The 16,682-nt window shown below is 38.3% G+C and overlaps 1 protein-coding gene across 11 annotated transcripts in view; it reads left to right on the forward strand.

Annotated features, from left to right (window-relative positions):
- Positions 1-16,682, forward strand: part of dlg3 (discs, large homolog 3 (Drosophila)) — a 102,031-nt gene that overhangs the window by 17,532 nt on the left and 67,817 nt on the right. For 8 of the 11 annotated variants that reach the window (XM_041990579.1, XM_041990582.1, XM_041990577.1 and 5 more), the window contains exons 3-4: positions 948-1,033; positions 7,341-7,451. In XM_041990579.1, the coding sequence (XP_041846513.1) occupies positions 948-1,033; positions 7,341-7,451 (197 nt within the window). Of the gene's footprint in view, positions 1-947; positions 1,034-7,340; positions 7,452-14,142; positions 14,980-16,682 lie in introns of those variants that run through there. The other 3 variants (XM_041990583.1, XM_041990578.1, XM_041990586.1) reach the window with 3 other exon arrangements.

A 16,682-nucleotide genomic window follows, 5' to 3' on the forward strand; every position in this document is an offset into this window, starting at 1 on the left:
GACCATCCTCTATCTCCACCCTGTCGAATAGGATAATTTGCATAACATGCAGCTTTTGGTCTCCATTTTTGAACCATGTATCTAAGATAAAGACCTTTTTTTTTAAGTCAGATGCATTTAATAAGTTTAAAATGAAGTGACTGGAAATCTATTCCATGTTGTTGAAAAGGGGATATGACTTATCTATACTTATATATTCACCTGCATTGTTTTTGTGGTACATAACCACTGCATGTTCAATCACCTCTGCACCAACAGTACTTTTCTGAACCAAATGTGAGGGCAGAACCCTTCTCTTTCATCTTTTTTGAAAATCTGGTTTCCTCCTCTAGTTTTCAGAGATATATGTCATGTTATAGAAGAGCTTTGTGTGCTTTAGAATGGCAGCATTGGACCATAAGTTACCTACTGTGGTCAAGACTGAAACTGGAATAATTGTCAGGAAAGATTAGGTAAAAGTTTACCTCAGAGTATGAATCCTGTTAACTTTGGTTAAAGAATTATAGTTTCTCTAAAGCCAGCTTCCGTTTCTAAAACACACAGCAGTGGTCGCATCCATTCAAGTGTAGGATCCTCATCCTAAAATGCAGCTTCAAGACTGATGGTGACCCACTCTTTGATTGATCTATGATGAAGTAAAAGTAAAGACATGTTTTCAGTTACACTGGTTTGGTTGTTCAGCACTGACTTGATGATAGTCCGTGTCTGAGTAACACAGTTCAGCAAAATGAAATGAACTTGCACAAATGTGAAAACATGTTAAAAGACCACTCCCATCTCCCTATGTACTGGTGATTGATCGGTGGAGTATTTTACACAACCAACGATGTGAGCTTTAGAAGTCATTAGCAAGAAATGGGTATGAGAAATTTAAAGTGTTCACATTCTGTTTATTACCTAACAAATGAAAAGCAGCACATTTATTGTTTTGTTTTGCTTTTTCACAGATATTCAAGAGTGTTACGAGGTGACCTTGCAACTGAATTCAGAACATACTGTTGTTAAAGAAGATAACAGGCAGGATGCGTGGGAGGTAATTTTTCTTCTTTACATAATAGATCGGAGGTAATCTGTTTTATGTTTATGTTACATTGGGCATAGTTTACTGTACACAGCTGTTGCTGCACTTTTGTTTAGTAGCTGACACTAGATATTATTTATATATGTTTTTTCCATTTAAATATGGAGAACATGTTGCAATCACTTATGACTTCAGTCAGGTGCGGGAGTGGGACGTCAGTGGAAGCTCCACATGGTCAGATGAAGAAGAGGAAATTAGAGTCAAAAGAACGCTGATAACCATTTGCTCATCACTGGGTTGCTCTTATGGAGTCAGTCAGTCCTTTTATTGTAACCAGCGTTTAGAGTCACATAAGCATTTAAAATATTCTTAGCGTGGGACATAAAGAACTCAAGTGATGGGATAAAAACACATTTTATGATTTATATTTTGATGTTTAAGTAGCATCATAGAGCTCAGTCTGCATGTTAAAGCAAGTGAAGCATAAATAGATCCATACACTGATTAAGTTCATTCTTTTTTCTGGAGTTCTTGGACACTGATTTCCTAATAGCATTTGGATGGATTGGAACCCCTCACTTTATATCATTTGTGTGCTATAATGCTACTTCATAACTTTACTTGATCTATGCCAAAATGTTAATGAAATCGATCTTTGGCTGACTCCTACAACCCATTAGCTGACAGATCTGTGGGCTGTTTATTTTAGAAGAGATTTTGGATCATTTCAGAGGTTTTTGTGTGTCTATATATTTGGCCACATGTCTCCATGTAAGACGTGGCAGCACAAACTGAAAACATGATTTCAATTATACTAATTTTTTTTTATATTTAATAAAAAAAAAGTAATTTAGACACAATGGACAGCTTTCATACTATTGAGGGAAAGAGATTGAGGGAAGATTCTTCCGCTGAATTATTAGACAAATAAAATTATATGAGTCTGAAAGATACTCAAAGAACTTTATTCCATAAAAAAAAGATGAGGGGAAAAAAAAGCAGCAAGCTTAATTTTTCAAAGCTTCCTGTTATTAAGTGTCCAGAAAAGAACAAGTATGGTGTGAGGGTTAAAGTCCCCGTGATGCCTCATTAGGTTATTTCATTATTCCACATCACTGTTGAAATTTAACAAAAAGCATTTTGTTGGATGCAAAACTAGTATACTCATTCAGCTGCCAGATGAGTCATCAACATCTCTTGTTTTCCAGCAAGTGGCATGCTCTACAAAAAGGATATTTGCAGGGGTTAAATTGGGACGGGACTGTCTGGGGTTGAGCCCCAGCACATAAGTTGGTGCTGCTTCATAACATTTCTCATGATTTTTGGTTATGAGTAATTAAAACAGTATTTTTAATTAACTCTTTGTGGTTTATTTTCTGCTGTGACGTACCAGATATGAAGGATTTGTGTCTTTCAGAGCTCCGATTAGAACTGTGATTAAAGATTTTAGTGTGCTGCTGCTTTTTTTTTATTTTTTTTATTTCTGGGAGTGGTTCCATCAGTTTGAGTCAGGAACACAAACGACAGGAAAATAACAGCAGGTATGTGAGGTTATTTAAAAAAGGAGGTAAAACGAGTGATTGTGTCAGACCTGTTGAGAACTTCTTTTCACCGTTTGGTGAGTTGACTTTAATAACTTGGGGGAGATCACTGGTCAACAACAGTGTTTTGTCTTTTTCTGCTCACAGCAGGGGCAGGTTGAGAAATATTTAGATGGGCCCCATGATGGGATACACACTGGGTCTCACAAAATAATAATAAAATCAATTATGTTAATTAAATAAAAACATAAGTTATGCTCTTTTTCCAGTACTGTAACTTTAGTCATGTTGTTACAACATCAGTTAGTCTGTTAATTCTAATCTGTCCATCAAATTTAGTTTCATGGAAACGTGAATAACTAATATAATGAAGACTACATGTTAGCTTGCAGTCACGTAAAGCCTTTATAGACTTCCACTCTGATAAAATCCTGATTTCATCATTTTCATAACAATTTCACAAAATTAGATGTTGTAAATGTGATCATGTTCTAGCAATGGGTCAGAGGTTGTGCTGTCTCTGTTCTCCTGTGTTTATTAAAACAAACTGCCATCATCGTCAACGTTTTCATTAAAAGTTCAGATTGCCTTTGTTGTTTTCTTTCTGGAATTTAATCTTTCTTTATTTATGAATGTTTTCACCCACTGCTTTAGTTGGCTATTATTTACTGTCAAGTAATAGATTCACATATTAGATACACATATGCTAATACAATACTTTGTGCTTACAGAATATGAACTGCAAGTTTTGGTTGGTTAGTATTAATTAATTACAATCCCTAACAGAAACAAAACAGTCCTATCCCATGGTGAATTTACTGTAAGAGGTGAGGAGATCAGATGAGCACAAATGCATTCTAAATGCAAGAAGATACAAATTTGAACATTAGATAAACAATTATCTGAAAATATTTTAAATATATTCCTTTCTCCATCTTCCCTAGTCTGCTCCATAGGAGAGCGTTGCCATGCTTAGCCATGCAGGGGATCTTTCACCAAAAAAGGGAATAGTGAAACTGTATTGTAATGTAAAAATGTAATATGTTTGTTAAGAATATTGGAAGGGAAAAGATGACTCTGTTGGTCATAGGTTAACTGGTCACTGTTAGCTCCTTGAGCAGCAGAACAGGCCCCACCTTTCTGATCTACTTTGTTGCAACTGCTCTGCGTGTCAAGTGTAATGCAATCAACACCAGATGTCATATACAGCCCTATAAATTAAATCTTGCATATGTGTACCTGTGAGTGTTTGTAATGTTTGCTTAGCTCATGAAGTACTAACCCGTGTCCAGTCTTTTTAATACAAAGGTGATGATGAATATATGCAATTAAATCCTCACATGAGATGAAAACTTCAAACTAAACATTTTTCCTTTGTGTTTTAGAGCCCCTCCTTCCAGTTAATTATTTAATTATAGTATGTTGTTGAAATTGATGTAAGTGTGAACCAGGTTATGTTTGGTCAGTTTAACAGAAAACTGTATATTACGATGAACTTGTGATTTGCTTTACTGCATTAAATAGATTGTGTATAGCTTACCGTCCGTGTCATGAAGTTCCTTAACACATTAAGCCTGAATGAGTGACCTTACGTTCCAAAAAGGTTTCTTATTAATTTGTTAGCATAATTACAAACATGTACTTTAAAAAAAAACTTGTCTTATTTTACTCTAAGTCTAATAGACTAACATTATTTACAAATCAGGCCACTTTACTATCAGCTCATAGCCTTTTTCTGCCTTGTGGGCATCAATTATTTTCATTCTCAGTGCGCTAAGCAGCTGCTTCAAGGAGCTTTTAACTGCAGATTGTTGTGATGAGGTTTGAGGAGTCCCATTTTCCAAGTATTGAGTCAAGTATTTAAATCTAAATAACCTTCATAATGGTGATTGCAACTCAAAGCTCTTCACAAGTAAAGAATTGTAACCTCAAGTCTATAAATGTGTCCAAACTTTGGCATTGCCCTCTTTTCTGTTCTAAAAGGAATGAAAATAGTAAAATTATTGTTTAATTTACTACTCATATACAAGACTTTGTTTCAGCTGTGGTTGTGTGAAAGTTCTTTACAAATAAAGGTAGTATGGTATTTAATAATAAGACTTAATTATAAATGTCGAGAACAAAGTTTTTTCCTTTTTACTTGCATTTTCACAGTATCAGAATTTTTTTACCAGTGGTGTCTAGATTTTTCCATAACATTGTGTCTGTTTCAACAACCTTTTTTAAAATCTAAAGTAGCTATTCCAGATACATTTGGACAATATGCAACATAACCACTGGCTGAAAATCAAAGCATGCCTCGCTGTGTCTTGCAGTGCAATGTGTTCAGAATATGTCATTCCCCAAGTAGAATATTCAAACCATAAATTATGACCATGGTCTAAACTTTATCCTGTTCGCCTAAGCGCCATTCAGTGCTCCTGTGATCCACCCTGTCTTGCTTCTAATTCAAGTGCTGCGTGGCTCCTGGCCCTGCCTCCATCATGATTTCTCTGGATTCCAGCTGCTTGCGAGACTCAGGCACAGTCCTGAACAGAGAGAAGAAAAAGGACAGATGTAGTCGTCCTGTTGGGAAGTTTGTGAGAGAGAACGAGATTTGCTTAATGGACACCTAGTGAGGTGCTCATCAGTATTCCAGCCATGCTGTCACCTGAGTGGAGGATGGGAGGGAAACTAAATAAGTCTGCAAATTCACTGATTTGGTGCAGAGGAGCAGGTGAGAGTAGAGGGGAGCTCCTGTTGGAAAATAAATGAAAGAGAAGAAATTGTTTGTAGAAAGCTAGTAAATTTAATAGTTGTTGTTATGCAAGTTTATTTTTGGGTTGCATGGAAATTGTAATGTTTGAGTTTGTTGCGTAATAATCATGAAATGACTTAGAGTATAACGGTCAGCAAAACATTTTAGACATTTCATAAATATTAGATATTGTCTGACTTGAAATATTTAATTAATGAGCTCATTTCAAGTATGTCTGCAAAATTTCATATGTATATGTCTGTGAATGTCAGTGCACAGTGCACAGTGCACAGTGCAAAGGGCATGCTTTTAGCTGCCACTATTTCCCAAAGCAGGCAGCTGGGAGGGGCAGCTCTGGCTTTGCTGCTGTCAGTTGACCTGCCTGTCACCTCTGCCAAATGGGAATGAAGCTGCCAAAGCAGAACTCACTGAAATAACAGTTTGTTTAATCCGCACTGATTCATTATTTAAAAAGTGAAAAAAATACTACAAACCCGCTATAAATGTAGTTTTAGTCTATTGCAGCACTGCAGCCTGCATGCTTACAGCGATGGCTGTTTTTATATAAATATTTGTCTTTTCAACTTGGATATATGAGCTGGTTTAATTTTACTTCCTGGGAGAGAGATAGAGGACCGTTTCAAACAAAAGAAGCATTCATTTTGAGTTAAATCTTTTGGTCATGCTTTTTCAACTTTGCATCAGTGATGACCTGCTCTAAAGGCTGCCCTCTGCTGACAGCTATAAGTCTGTGTGGTCGTAATTGTGACTGATCCTGGTGAATTTCAGGTACAAAAGACCTTGTTTTATAGTGTGGTCACCATAAAACTATACATGTCTAAGTTCATTTATTTTGGTTGCTTAAGTGCAAGTTTGCTTCCATTTGAGCCTATAAAAACTTGAGCACAATTTGTTATAAAGGAAAATATTAAATCAACCAAGCAGCCCTGTTATCCTCAGGCAAGTGACTGTTTCCGCAACAAATACTACTGAACTGTGAATTAATCCTTTCTTTTACATTCTAGTTGGTTCAAAGATAAGCAGAGGCACACTTATTTTTCTTTTTTGAATGTCAAGCTAGAGCTAGCAGTTGGTCAGCCTAGCCTGCAGACAAAGAATATTCAACCAAGATGCAAAGAAAACTAAAATAATTACCTTTATGCAAAAGTACTATAACAATGGTGAATCATACTCAAGTGAAAGTAAAATTATTTGTGCAAAGGTATTAATTTAAGTACTCAAATTAAATAATTTTTTTAGTTTATTTCTAAGACTGTGGTTAGTGAGGTGCAGGTTATCCTCTTGGATCGTGCAGACAAGTTATTTTTTTATTGAACAGCCTAATTTTGATTACACAATTAACTCAAGCGTCAAAAAAAAAAAAAAGTTGAATACTTTTTTTTTAAGTTAAGTGCTCTGTAAAGCATAGTCAGTATTGCTAGTAGCAAGGATACATTTGAAATCTTGCAGCAGCTCATCATTCGTTCCCGGGTTTGATATGAAGTTGTGTTATTATTCAGCATTAGTTGTATTATTCTAGCTTCACTATTTTTGTTTATCAAAAAAACGAACCTTGCACAACAAAGCTGTCACCTCTCTTGTACTTGTTGGGAAATTTGCTGTTTAAATGTGGCCATGTGTTTTCATTTTCCTCAGCTGGGCGTGTCTATCACTGGTGCTTATGTGTGTTCACCTTGAGTGTTGGCAGCTAATGTTTCAACACGCCACTCCCTTACCATCTTTGCATAGGGCATCTCCAGCACACCTGATTTTTTACTTTTTTCTTCTAGTTTCAGCAAAGTAAAACATCTGAGGGTTTTACACTTCCACCATTACATCCATCTATGCATTTTCTATACCTGTTTTATCCTGTTTGGGATTGCAAAGAGGCAGATGAGAGGTAGCTTTTACTTTGAACAGGTCACCAGTCTGTTATTGGGATTGCTATTCACCACAGTGTCCTGATCATTGAAGGAGGATAGCATCTAAGTTGTTTTTATCTAGAATTTTTAAAAAATAATCACCTCTCTCTGTGCTGCAGGACCAGGAGGATGAGGTTGTGTCTCGTGTGAGAGTGACCAGCAGGAAGAGTCCTCACAAAGTAGAGCGAGTTTCCGGCCTTGTGGCTCGTTCCCATGTAGATATGCCAAAGGTAAGCAGGAAAAAATAAAAATAGAAGAACAACAAACAAAATTAACAAGTTTTCCAGATGTTTCCCAGAACTTCTTAGTGATTACAGTGGACATCAGGAATACCAACTTCTACAACATGATACTTTAGATGATGTGATCCAACACAAACTTACCCCAATCATAAAATGTTAGTTACCACTCAGAGTGGTTAATTACCTGTGGAGCACTATATTAATGTTGCCACATAATCATATTGCAGGGGTCCAGGGATTGATTTGTGAGGATAAGTTTAATTCTTTTGAGTAAATGGAATCATTGAAGTCCAGAATGCTGATAATTACTGTTGATCATTCTGATGCTAATAACATCACAAGCTTCTGGCATTATTTATTTGTTAATTAAACTCCAAACATTTGTAATTGATATTATTCAGTAGTAAAACAGTCAAACCTTGAAAGATCAACTTATGCTGTAGCCTCAAGACAGACTGGTAAGCATCACTGGGGTGAAGGTTCGCTATTTGTAAAGATTACTTAGCTTAACTTCATGAAAGTTAGAGAGCGTGAAATATAGAGAATTCACATGTGACGTCACCGGGGCTTTGTCTGCCTTTTTATGTGGTGAACTCACTAGTAAACTATGTTGAAAACATGTCTAAAACATGATCTAGAGAAGCATCCTTAAACTCGCAAAAAAAGCTAAGATTTATTACGATGCAAAAACAGTGCTAATTAATAACTTGGAATCCTACAAGCTCAGGTTTAGATGGGTTGCCATGAAGTTCCTACACCTGTCATGAATTTAAAAAGTACTAATTATTTAATGTTTGCTCTTTGAGCTCTTTTGTGCAACATTTTGTCTTGACTATGTGCTTCATTGTCGTATGTAGAAGGTCAATACCTCTGTTCATTAAGTATTAGGTTGTAGCCATTAACCAGTTAGCTGTGCATCAAGACTAAAAGAGGGAACAAGAATTATTTGGGCTTTGTTGATAGAGTAAGATCCACTGAACAGCACTTCTAATGTTCTAATAACACATTACATACTCTGCAGGGGGTTATTCATACTTGTTTTTATTTATGCATAGGACAAACTGCATTATTACAACTACAATGTGTGGATTAGAATTGACTGAGAGCTTTTTAAATTACAATTTTTTTAATTGAAAAAGTTAAGCCTAGTATGAATCAAATCAAATTTTATTCATAAAGTACTTTTTATACAAAAAGCAGCACAAAGTGCTTTACATAATAAAACCAATTTATGTATATAAAAATAAAACACCAAAGTATATATAATAGCAATTTACACCTAATTCTAGTCTCTTTAAACACACACACAAACAAAGCACATTTACAACCCCCCACCTCATTCTGCACATACATGTGTGTTACTACGTTACAGCATTTGTAGAGCTCTATACTTGCCACTTCACTATGTTTCTGAGGCAAAACTTGGATTTTTTTGTGGACTGCATTTGTCTCACAGTTGGTTACTAGTTATTTTTGTACCCTTCCTCTCTAGTGAAAATCATTAAAATAAAAAAAGGATTTTTTCTGTTGAAGATTAGTGCTTTCAGTACATTCTTCAGCTCCTTAAAAAACATTTGTTTTTATAAAATTCTTGGTTAAGGAGGAAAACAGATTGTCTTACAAGACTTACATTTTGTTGTAGAGTAAATTTACATTGTGGTAGTATTCATATTTTAAACAGGTTAAACAAGCCAAGAGATTATGCTTTTGCTTGTTGGATTGTTTTTTATAAGCACAGGCTGGAAGTGTACCCATGTTTTCAGTTTTCAGTTAACCACCTTCTTGTTTGAGTTTTAAACACAGGCATGTTTGGCCAGTTAGCTGAAAAGGAAGACATCATAACATTTCTTTACAGGTTGGCCAGATACATCTCATAGACTGCCATGTTCCTCAGCAAAGGCCCTTGTTTTCACATTTGTTCCCCTTTACAACATGGCCCATGGCACATGGCATCACAGTGACCGCAGGCGTTGGCTTCTCAGCTGAGCCCAGATCTGGTGCAGTGAGGGGGTGGTGGGGGAGTAAGCGTGTGGATCAGGGTACTTGAAGGGGGTAAAAGGAAGGATGATACAGGCAATAAGCACATGGGTTCACTAAGCTTCTATGAGTATGACTGCATAAAAATCCAGCAACAGTACAGGTTGTGTGTGTGTTTGAGCCTGCTTCTGTCACACGACAGGGGGAGGTGGGGGAGCTGAGGAGGAACAGGGAGTTGGAGGGAGGTGGGGAGGGGGCAAAGAAAGATGTAGTGGGGGAGGCTGGAGAGGGAAAGCAAGTCAGCTGAGAGGCAAGGGCCGGTGCAGTGCAGAGCTGGAATGGACACCCAGAGCTCAGCCTTCCTCGGGTTGCCATGGAAACCAGATTCCTCCCCCGCCTGCATCCCTACAGACTGCTCTGACTCTTTCTTTTTCTATCTGTCTCTCTCCTCGCTTCTCTGCTTTTCATCCTGTTTCTCATTCCTCTTTTAATTTGTGTCTTTGTTTTTTTTTCCCTCTTCGCTCTCTTTCTGCTCTGCTTTAACACATATACACTTTGAGCACATTTGCAATGATGCACACACAGCAAGCACACTGATTTCAGGTGCACTGCACTCTATGGCAAGGTCAATGGGTAATTACACAGTTAATTTTGCATTCCCATGCACTCACAGATGCATAAGCACTTTGTTGTTTTCTCTGCATCTTTCTGCTTTTTTTCCTCTCTATTTTTTCTTCCCCTTCTGTTTATCACCATGCTTCAGCAAAGCCCCCTCTAGTCATTGCATTTCTGCCCACACACGGGGCACCTTAGCTCCATTTCTCCTGTGTTATGGCAGCTGTCTTGGACCTTCAGCACCTTCATCATATTTTGCCAAATGCTTTCACCTTCCTGTTGGTTTCCAGCTAGTCTTTTAATCTCCTACTTGCAGCCCTTTTCAAAGCCGTCTTCCTTTTCAGTTCTTTTTATGCATTTACAAAATCCACACAAGCACTGTTCCAGAGCAGCACAGCTCTGCTACAATCTCACACTCTCCTCTCTTCACATCTCAATCATTACCCTCTATTTCTGCTTTCCTCAATGAGTATTCTTCTTTTACTTATTATTCCATCAGTTAGAGTTTATGGTTTTGGTCTGTGTTGTGGAGCAGCTGTTCTTTGACACTAAGGCATATTAATTGGACTGTGAGCATTGTAGCTTTTGTTTTCTGCATCTGAATTGCTGGGAGAACATCAGCACCCAGCTGATCTTTCATTCCTCTAAGTCTCACTCGCATTTTGTATTGAGATCTTCCACCTTTTGCTTTCATATTTCCTCCTCCTCCACAGTCACACTTTACAGATCTATGATTATTGAACCCAGAGGGCTTAAACTTTACAGCTATATTTACTTTCCTAAAATATGAGTTATCAGCTGTCTACAGTGGAAATGAGAGTTAATGATTTCTGAGAGAGGTCTATAAAACTTGCCCCTTTATTTCTTGTAGTAAGTAAAAGCTGTAGTAGAGAAGCTTAGTATGTGTTGATAAGAAGCTGCCACTTTAAGACTGCCTCACTACCGACTGCCCTTTTATGGTGCTGCATCCGGTCAGGTGACGAAGGAGCAGTCGCACAGCTTTTCTGAGAAATGCCTAGAAATGACTAAAAAGCTCAACACACGGTGCATGAAGTGGTTGAGGGTTGTAATGCCCATCATGACTGCATGGTTGTGTATGTATACTGTATATGTGTTTGTTACAGGATGTCCAGGTAGGTTTATGTAATAAGGGCTGTGCAGGCTGATGCTGAGCTCAAAAATGCTTCAAGGTGGGATGCAGAGAAGCATCTCTGTTCAAACGCATTAGATGACTTCCTCCTTTAATCGTCTTTTTTCCCCTCCCATTTACCAGTAGATGTTGCAAGCCACAGCCTTAATTCTAAACATAAATCATTTAACACTGTTGTCGAGCCTTATATTTGGACACATTATTAACAAAGACTGCACACACACAAGCATCACTTTTTACTTTATTTTAGCTTTACATTTTATCATCTAAACATATAATTAGTATTTTGTCTAGCCACTTCAGAAATTCCATTATAACTATATATAAATATAAATATAATATAAATGAGTCATCGAATAAAACAAGCATGAAGACTTTAAGGTGTCGATAGAAAATGAAAATGGTAGTCAGTGAGAAGTGCGATGTAGTAAAAATTAGCAGTCCTGCCTAGTTTTTATGTTATCAGCTCATCACTCAAATGTTTCTGAAATGATCAGAGGTTGTTTAGAAATATCACGTTGGCAAGTCAATACAAAATGCGCACTTCACAATAGAAAATTTTAATTATAATAAAAATCCCATAAAAACCTTATCTTCCAAGACAGGACCACCAACACTGCAACAATCCTCACAGTGTTATCTCTCCCTCTAAACGCCCTCATTTGATTGGCAAGTAATAACTTCCTATTTTCTGCCACTGAAAACCACCAGTTAATTGTCTCTACAAAGATTTTATATAGAAATTTGTTTCCCCTTTAGCTAATAAACATTGCAGACGGACACAAACTGTTCATATCTTAGATGTTTTAGCATGTGAACACTGACCCAGCTGTGTTTGTTCAGTGCAGAAGGATCATTCTTTTTTCAAATCTTCTTTTATCCAGTTTCCCATTGCTCAAAATCTGTGCCATACTGTATGTTTATCTTGTTTTCACACTGCAATCTCCTTGACAGCACTTATTGGTAAATATGTGAACAGTTTATAGGAGTGATGGAACTGTGGTGGGTAAGGATGGTTGCAACATGCAGTCAGTCATGTGTGCTGGGATCAATTCGCTTACATCAGTCTTTAAAGCTGCTGCTTCTAAGCTCCGCCTTCGGACGGGTTTGTGGCTGAATCTTAAGGTTTGCAGCTGCTCTTTGCTTGGAAAATCTCTGTAGGTTAGAGTGAAAGAATATCATTATAATGAAGTGAGTTACTGTTGCATGTAATTATGTGTGGCTGAGCCTGCTGCGTGTGCCTCCAGGTAGAGCTGCAATACAAAACAGCGTGCCCTCATCCTAAGATCCTGTTCAGATTGACAGGAAGGATGCACACATCACATTGATATACTGTATATGTAATATTTAAAGGCACTGCCTCTAATATTTATCAAAACACTGAAAAGGAGCTAGCACTCTAATATAAAGACTATGTATAAACATACTCTCTCCCCCATGCAGACACACCCAGCTCCGTTCCCTGTCACATTTCATTAATAATGCATATATGTAGGGCTTTAATGGCGACACTGTAACATTCTCTCTGAGTATTCTGTAAAGATAAAACTTCACCCTCAGTGTCGGGATATTTTATATCTAGCTGGGATCAACTCACAAACTCATAAGCATGCAAAATGGCTCATGCAGTCCTGTCACATTACTGAAAATATATCTGCTACAGATACATGAAAGCCATATAGTATCTTCTCTCTTTTTTACCCCCTCACACATTCTCTCTCTCAATCTCTTCCTCCACCCACTCGAAAGCCCAAGCGTGTAATCTTGTTGGTTCGGTACACATGTGTTGATGTCATCATTGTGAACGCAGTATTATTCCCCTATGTTTCATAAATGAGGCTTCATGAGTGCAGTTTTCTCCCACAGCACTTATTTTGACCAGATCCTGCACATGGGCAGTAAAATAATACAACAACACAGCTTTGCATCACTAGAATAGGAGAGATTAAGAATGACGCAAAGTAATACAGTGATTCAAAGACTTTCTCTGATGAGAGGAAGGTTTTATTGATAGCCACAAGGAAAAGGATTTTCATCTGCTGCTCCTTCTTCCATTATGAGATTATTTACAGGTGTGTGCTGTGACATAGAGCCTAAAGTTGACACAAGAAAGCTGTTAAGTCTGCGGCTGAACTGGAGATGACCGAGGAGGTGACCAGTGATCAGTCACAGGAACAGAGGTGCTCATTGTAAGTTGGATTTTAGCTGCACTGGTCTAATGAAAAACATGGATTAGACTCCCAGTGGCTGGATTAGAGTATAGGGTTGTCATTGAGAGATTGCAGATTAAGATATCCTGACCTTCTCTCTTGACAAGGTTTAATGAAAGAACACATGCAATGTTTTTTTATTTTATTTTTATTTTTATTGTGGCATAATCAGTGAAAAAGTACCTTCTCACCAAAAGCAGGCAGCAGTGAGGCTTAGGTGCTGCTGGCCCTTTAAGAGCAGCTAGTGAAGCGCTCAGTTCTGTTGGTGCTGCTGCTGCTGCTGATGGCAGCGCTGCAAGTTGATTGGCTGTGGTTGTCAGGGCTGAGGTGCTAGAGGGATGCTGCTACGTATCCCTCTCCTCCCCTCCCTTGCTGCCTCTATCTCTCTCTAACCACCTCCCTCTTGCTTGCTCACATCCCTCTGAATAATCCACATCTAGGGCAAGCTGACTGAGAGGCGATCCAGTGCTCAGCTCCTCTCTGCAGGCTGGGAAAAGAGAGCGAAAGACAACGATTTTCAACGTTGGAGGGAAAACGTGAAATTTTTGACTGAACGGAAGATACAAAGAATCTAAACAGGAAGATTTTCATCTGCGGATATCATTTATTTATACATATTGTTTATATATCTATATATATATATTTGTACACACGCATATAGATATTTATATATATATACATTTATCCTTGTACATATCTGTATTTGTGCTTGTCTGTTTATATTAATATTTTTATATGTATTTGTGTGTGTAAATATATATGATATATAAACAAAGAAATATATATCTATGAATTTATATGCGTATCACTGTGAACCAAGAGAAGCAAGAAGAAATTTTTATCATCAGGGCTGGTCTCTGATTGTGTGGTGGCATACAATATTTTGAATATTTCCTTTGATCTTCTACGTCAAGAGGACAAAGACTACGTGCCCATTTTGTATTTTTGTTTTCCTGTTGCTGCTTCTCATCCCTCTCAATCTTTTTATTTTTTTCTTGCATCCGAGAGGAATAAAGTAGAAAGTGGCAGGATTTGACGAAAAAGGGAAAATCTGTAGAAATTCCTGTGATTAGTGCTATTTCCATCGGCTTTAGCACTCTGTGAGCCGATCACAGCGTGCTGTGTGAGATCTGAAGAGGCAGCAGAGACAGAGTGCCACGCGGCTCATCTCAGCGTCAGTCCAGCCAGCACAGCCAGCATGCACAAACACCACCACTGCTGCAAGTGTCCAGAATGTTATGAGGTGACCCGTATGGCTGCCCTGCGTAGGATGGACGCCCCAGCATATGGAGGAGACTGGCAGACTGAGCCCTATGGATACCCACCAGGGTATGGGGGAGGCCAGACCTTACCCCCTCCAGCCTCAGGAGGGGGTGGAAGCATGGGAGGAGGAGGGGGCACTTTGGGGAGAAGTAAGGGCAAGATAATGTCTGGTGGGGGCCCTGGAGGCCCAAATCCAAAGGGCCAATCCAAGAGTGGTCCCAAAGTAAATGGCAACAACTCCAGTGGACAAGGAGGATGGTGGCCTGAGTGCACCTGTACCAACCGGGAGTGGTATGACCAGGTAACCCTTCTTCCTCCTCTCTGTGTTACATAGCTCAGGCTTGTAGGGCCTGACAAGAAAGGCTGAGATCAGATGAGTTGTTGAAGTAAAAACATTGATCATGGATCAGCTGTGCTTGTCTATTAAGGGAAGAGAGTAGATATTTGGCATTTATCTCAAGCCCTCCATTACCCATTTGTTGATTGTGGTGCCTCTACTGGAACAGGACTAATCTGGTTTCACTGCACACACATGAAGATGATCTTCATGTTTGGGATTGATGCAGATGACTAATGCCTATAGATTTAACACACCTAGTGTATTGTCATTTAATGCTTCTGCTGATGCTGTTAACATAGGCTAAAAAATGCTAAATTTTCTTTTACAGAAGCATCCCAGGAATACTGCTTGCAATTATTAAGTTTTTTTTCCCCTCAAACCTGCAGCTCTGAGATTATATGGTTGACTTTGGAAATTAGATGTAAGCAATATATTTGTTAGTGATACACTGAAAGAAGGTTTATGTCTCATTAGCTAAGAGTAGAGGAGGAGATGATGAAACCAATCTTTGATGCCAGTTCTATTCTTGATTAGCCAGCCGTTTGGTTAAAGGAATCACAGTATGATGAATGTGTTGTGTAATACAAATGGAGAACCTGTTTTAAATGCTGCCTGACTTACAAGTCGCACTGAGTGAAGAAAACTGCCTCTTTCCATTGCTTAATTTTTTTCTATTATCCCCATTTATTCAAATGTGTTTATAAATTACAGTTGAGAAAAGGTCAGGACAGCTTCAGAAGCACAGATTTTAATTAAGCAAGGTGCACGTATGTGAGCATGAGAGAGATCTCGGATGGGGGAAGGGTAGCTTGGAGAGCATGAGATTCAAGGAATGGTTCTTGCTGTGCATGAGTATGCGTCTACACAGTCTCGTATTTGCAGCATGTGAAGCCCCTGCATTGTTTCTATCGCCTCTGTTCGTGTCTGATCATGTTTTTGAAAGGGAAAGGAGGGTGAGAAGAAAATGGAGGCTGAAATTTCCCGAACAGTGAGCGAGAGCCTCCTGAGCTGAGCCTTCATGAGCCGCAACCTGGCTGATATTAGCAGATTACAACAGCCAAGGAGGGGTTTTAGTTTTTTGGGGGGGAAGGGGAGGGGGTAGGCAGAAGAAATAGATGTGGTTTATGGTTTATGTTAGATTATAACAAAATCCAGAACAATCAGGCATATTTCATGTTTCACACATTTAAAAACATGCAGCAGATGTGATTATGTAAGCAATTATTGCTCACATAGAGGTTTAAGTCTCCATCAGTACTACACCAAATTTTTTCTGCCGCTCATTTACAGGATTTTTATTCAATATTCAGCTTTTATATCAGTACGTGTTTGATGAAACTTGAATTTGAACTACATTTTGCTTCATTTATGTTTGATGAACAGGAGGCTCCATAAATAAACATCTCTGTGCAATACTGACTTCATTTCAAAGGATGTTTGCTCCCTTGCACTCAAAAGTCTATAGAGAAAGCAACCTGGCATTTGTGCCTTACAGTACAAGTACAAGATTATCAACATTTTTTACAGTGGAATTAAATGAGCTGGGATTGCAGATAAGAAGTCTGGGATTGGGGGGGTTGTGTTGTCCAGTGGGGTAAAAATGAAAAGGTTGAAAAGGATAGAAATAAGATAATAAAGGCAGGAAGCGGCCCTGAAGAGGGGGA

The sequence above is a fragment of the Melanotaenia boesemani genome, chromosome 7 (genome assembly GCF_017639745.1).
Source record: "Melanotaenia boesemani isolate fMelBoe1 chromosome 7, fMelBoe1.pri, whole genome shotgun sequence".
Classification (NCBI taxonomy): domain Eukaryota; kingdom Metazoa; phylum Chordata; class Actinopteri; order Atheriniformes; family Melanotaeniidae; genus Melanotaenia; species Melanotaenia boesemani.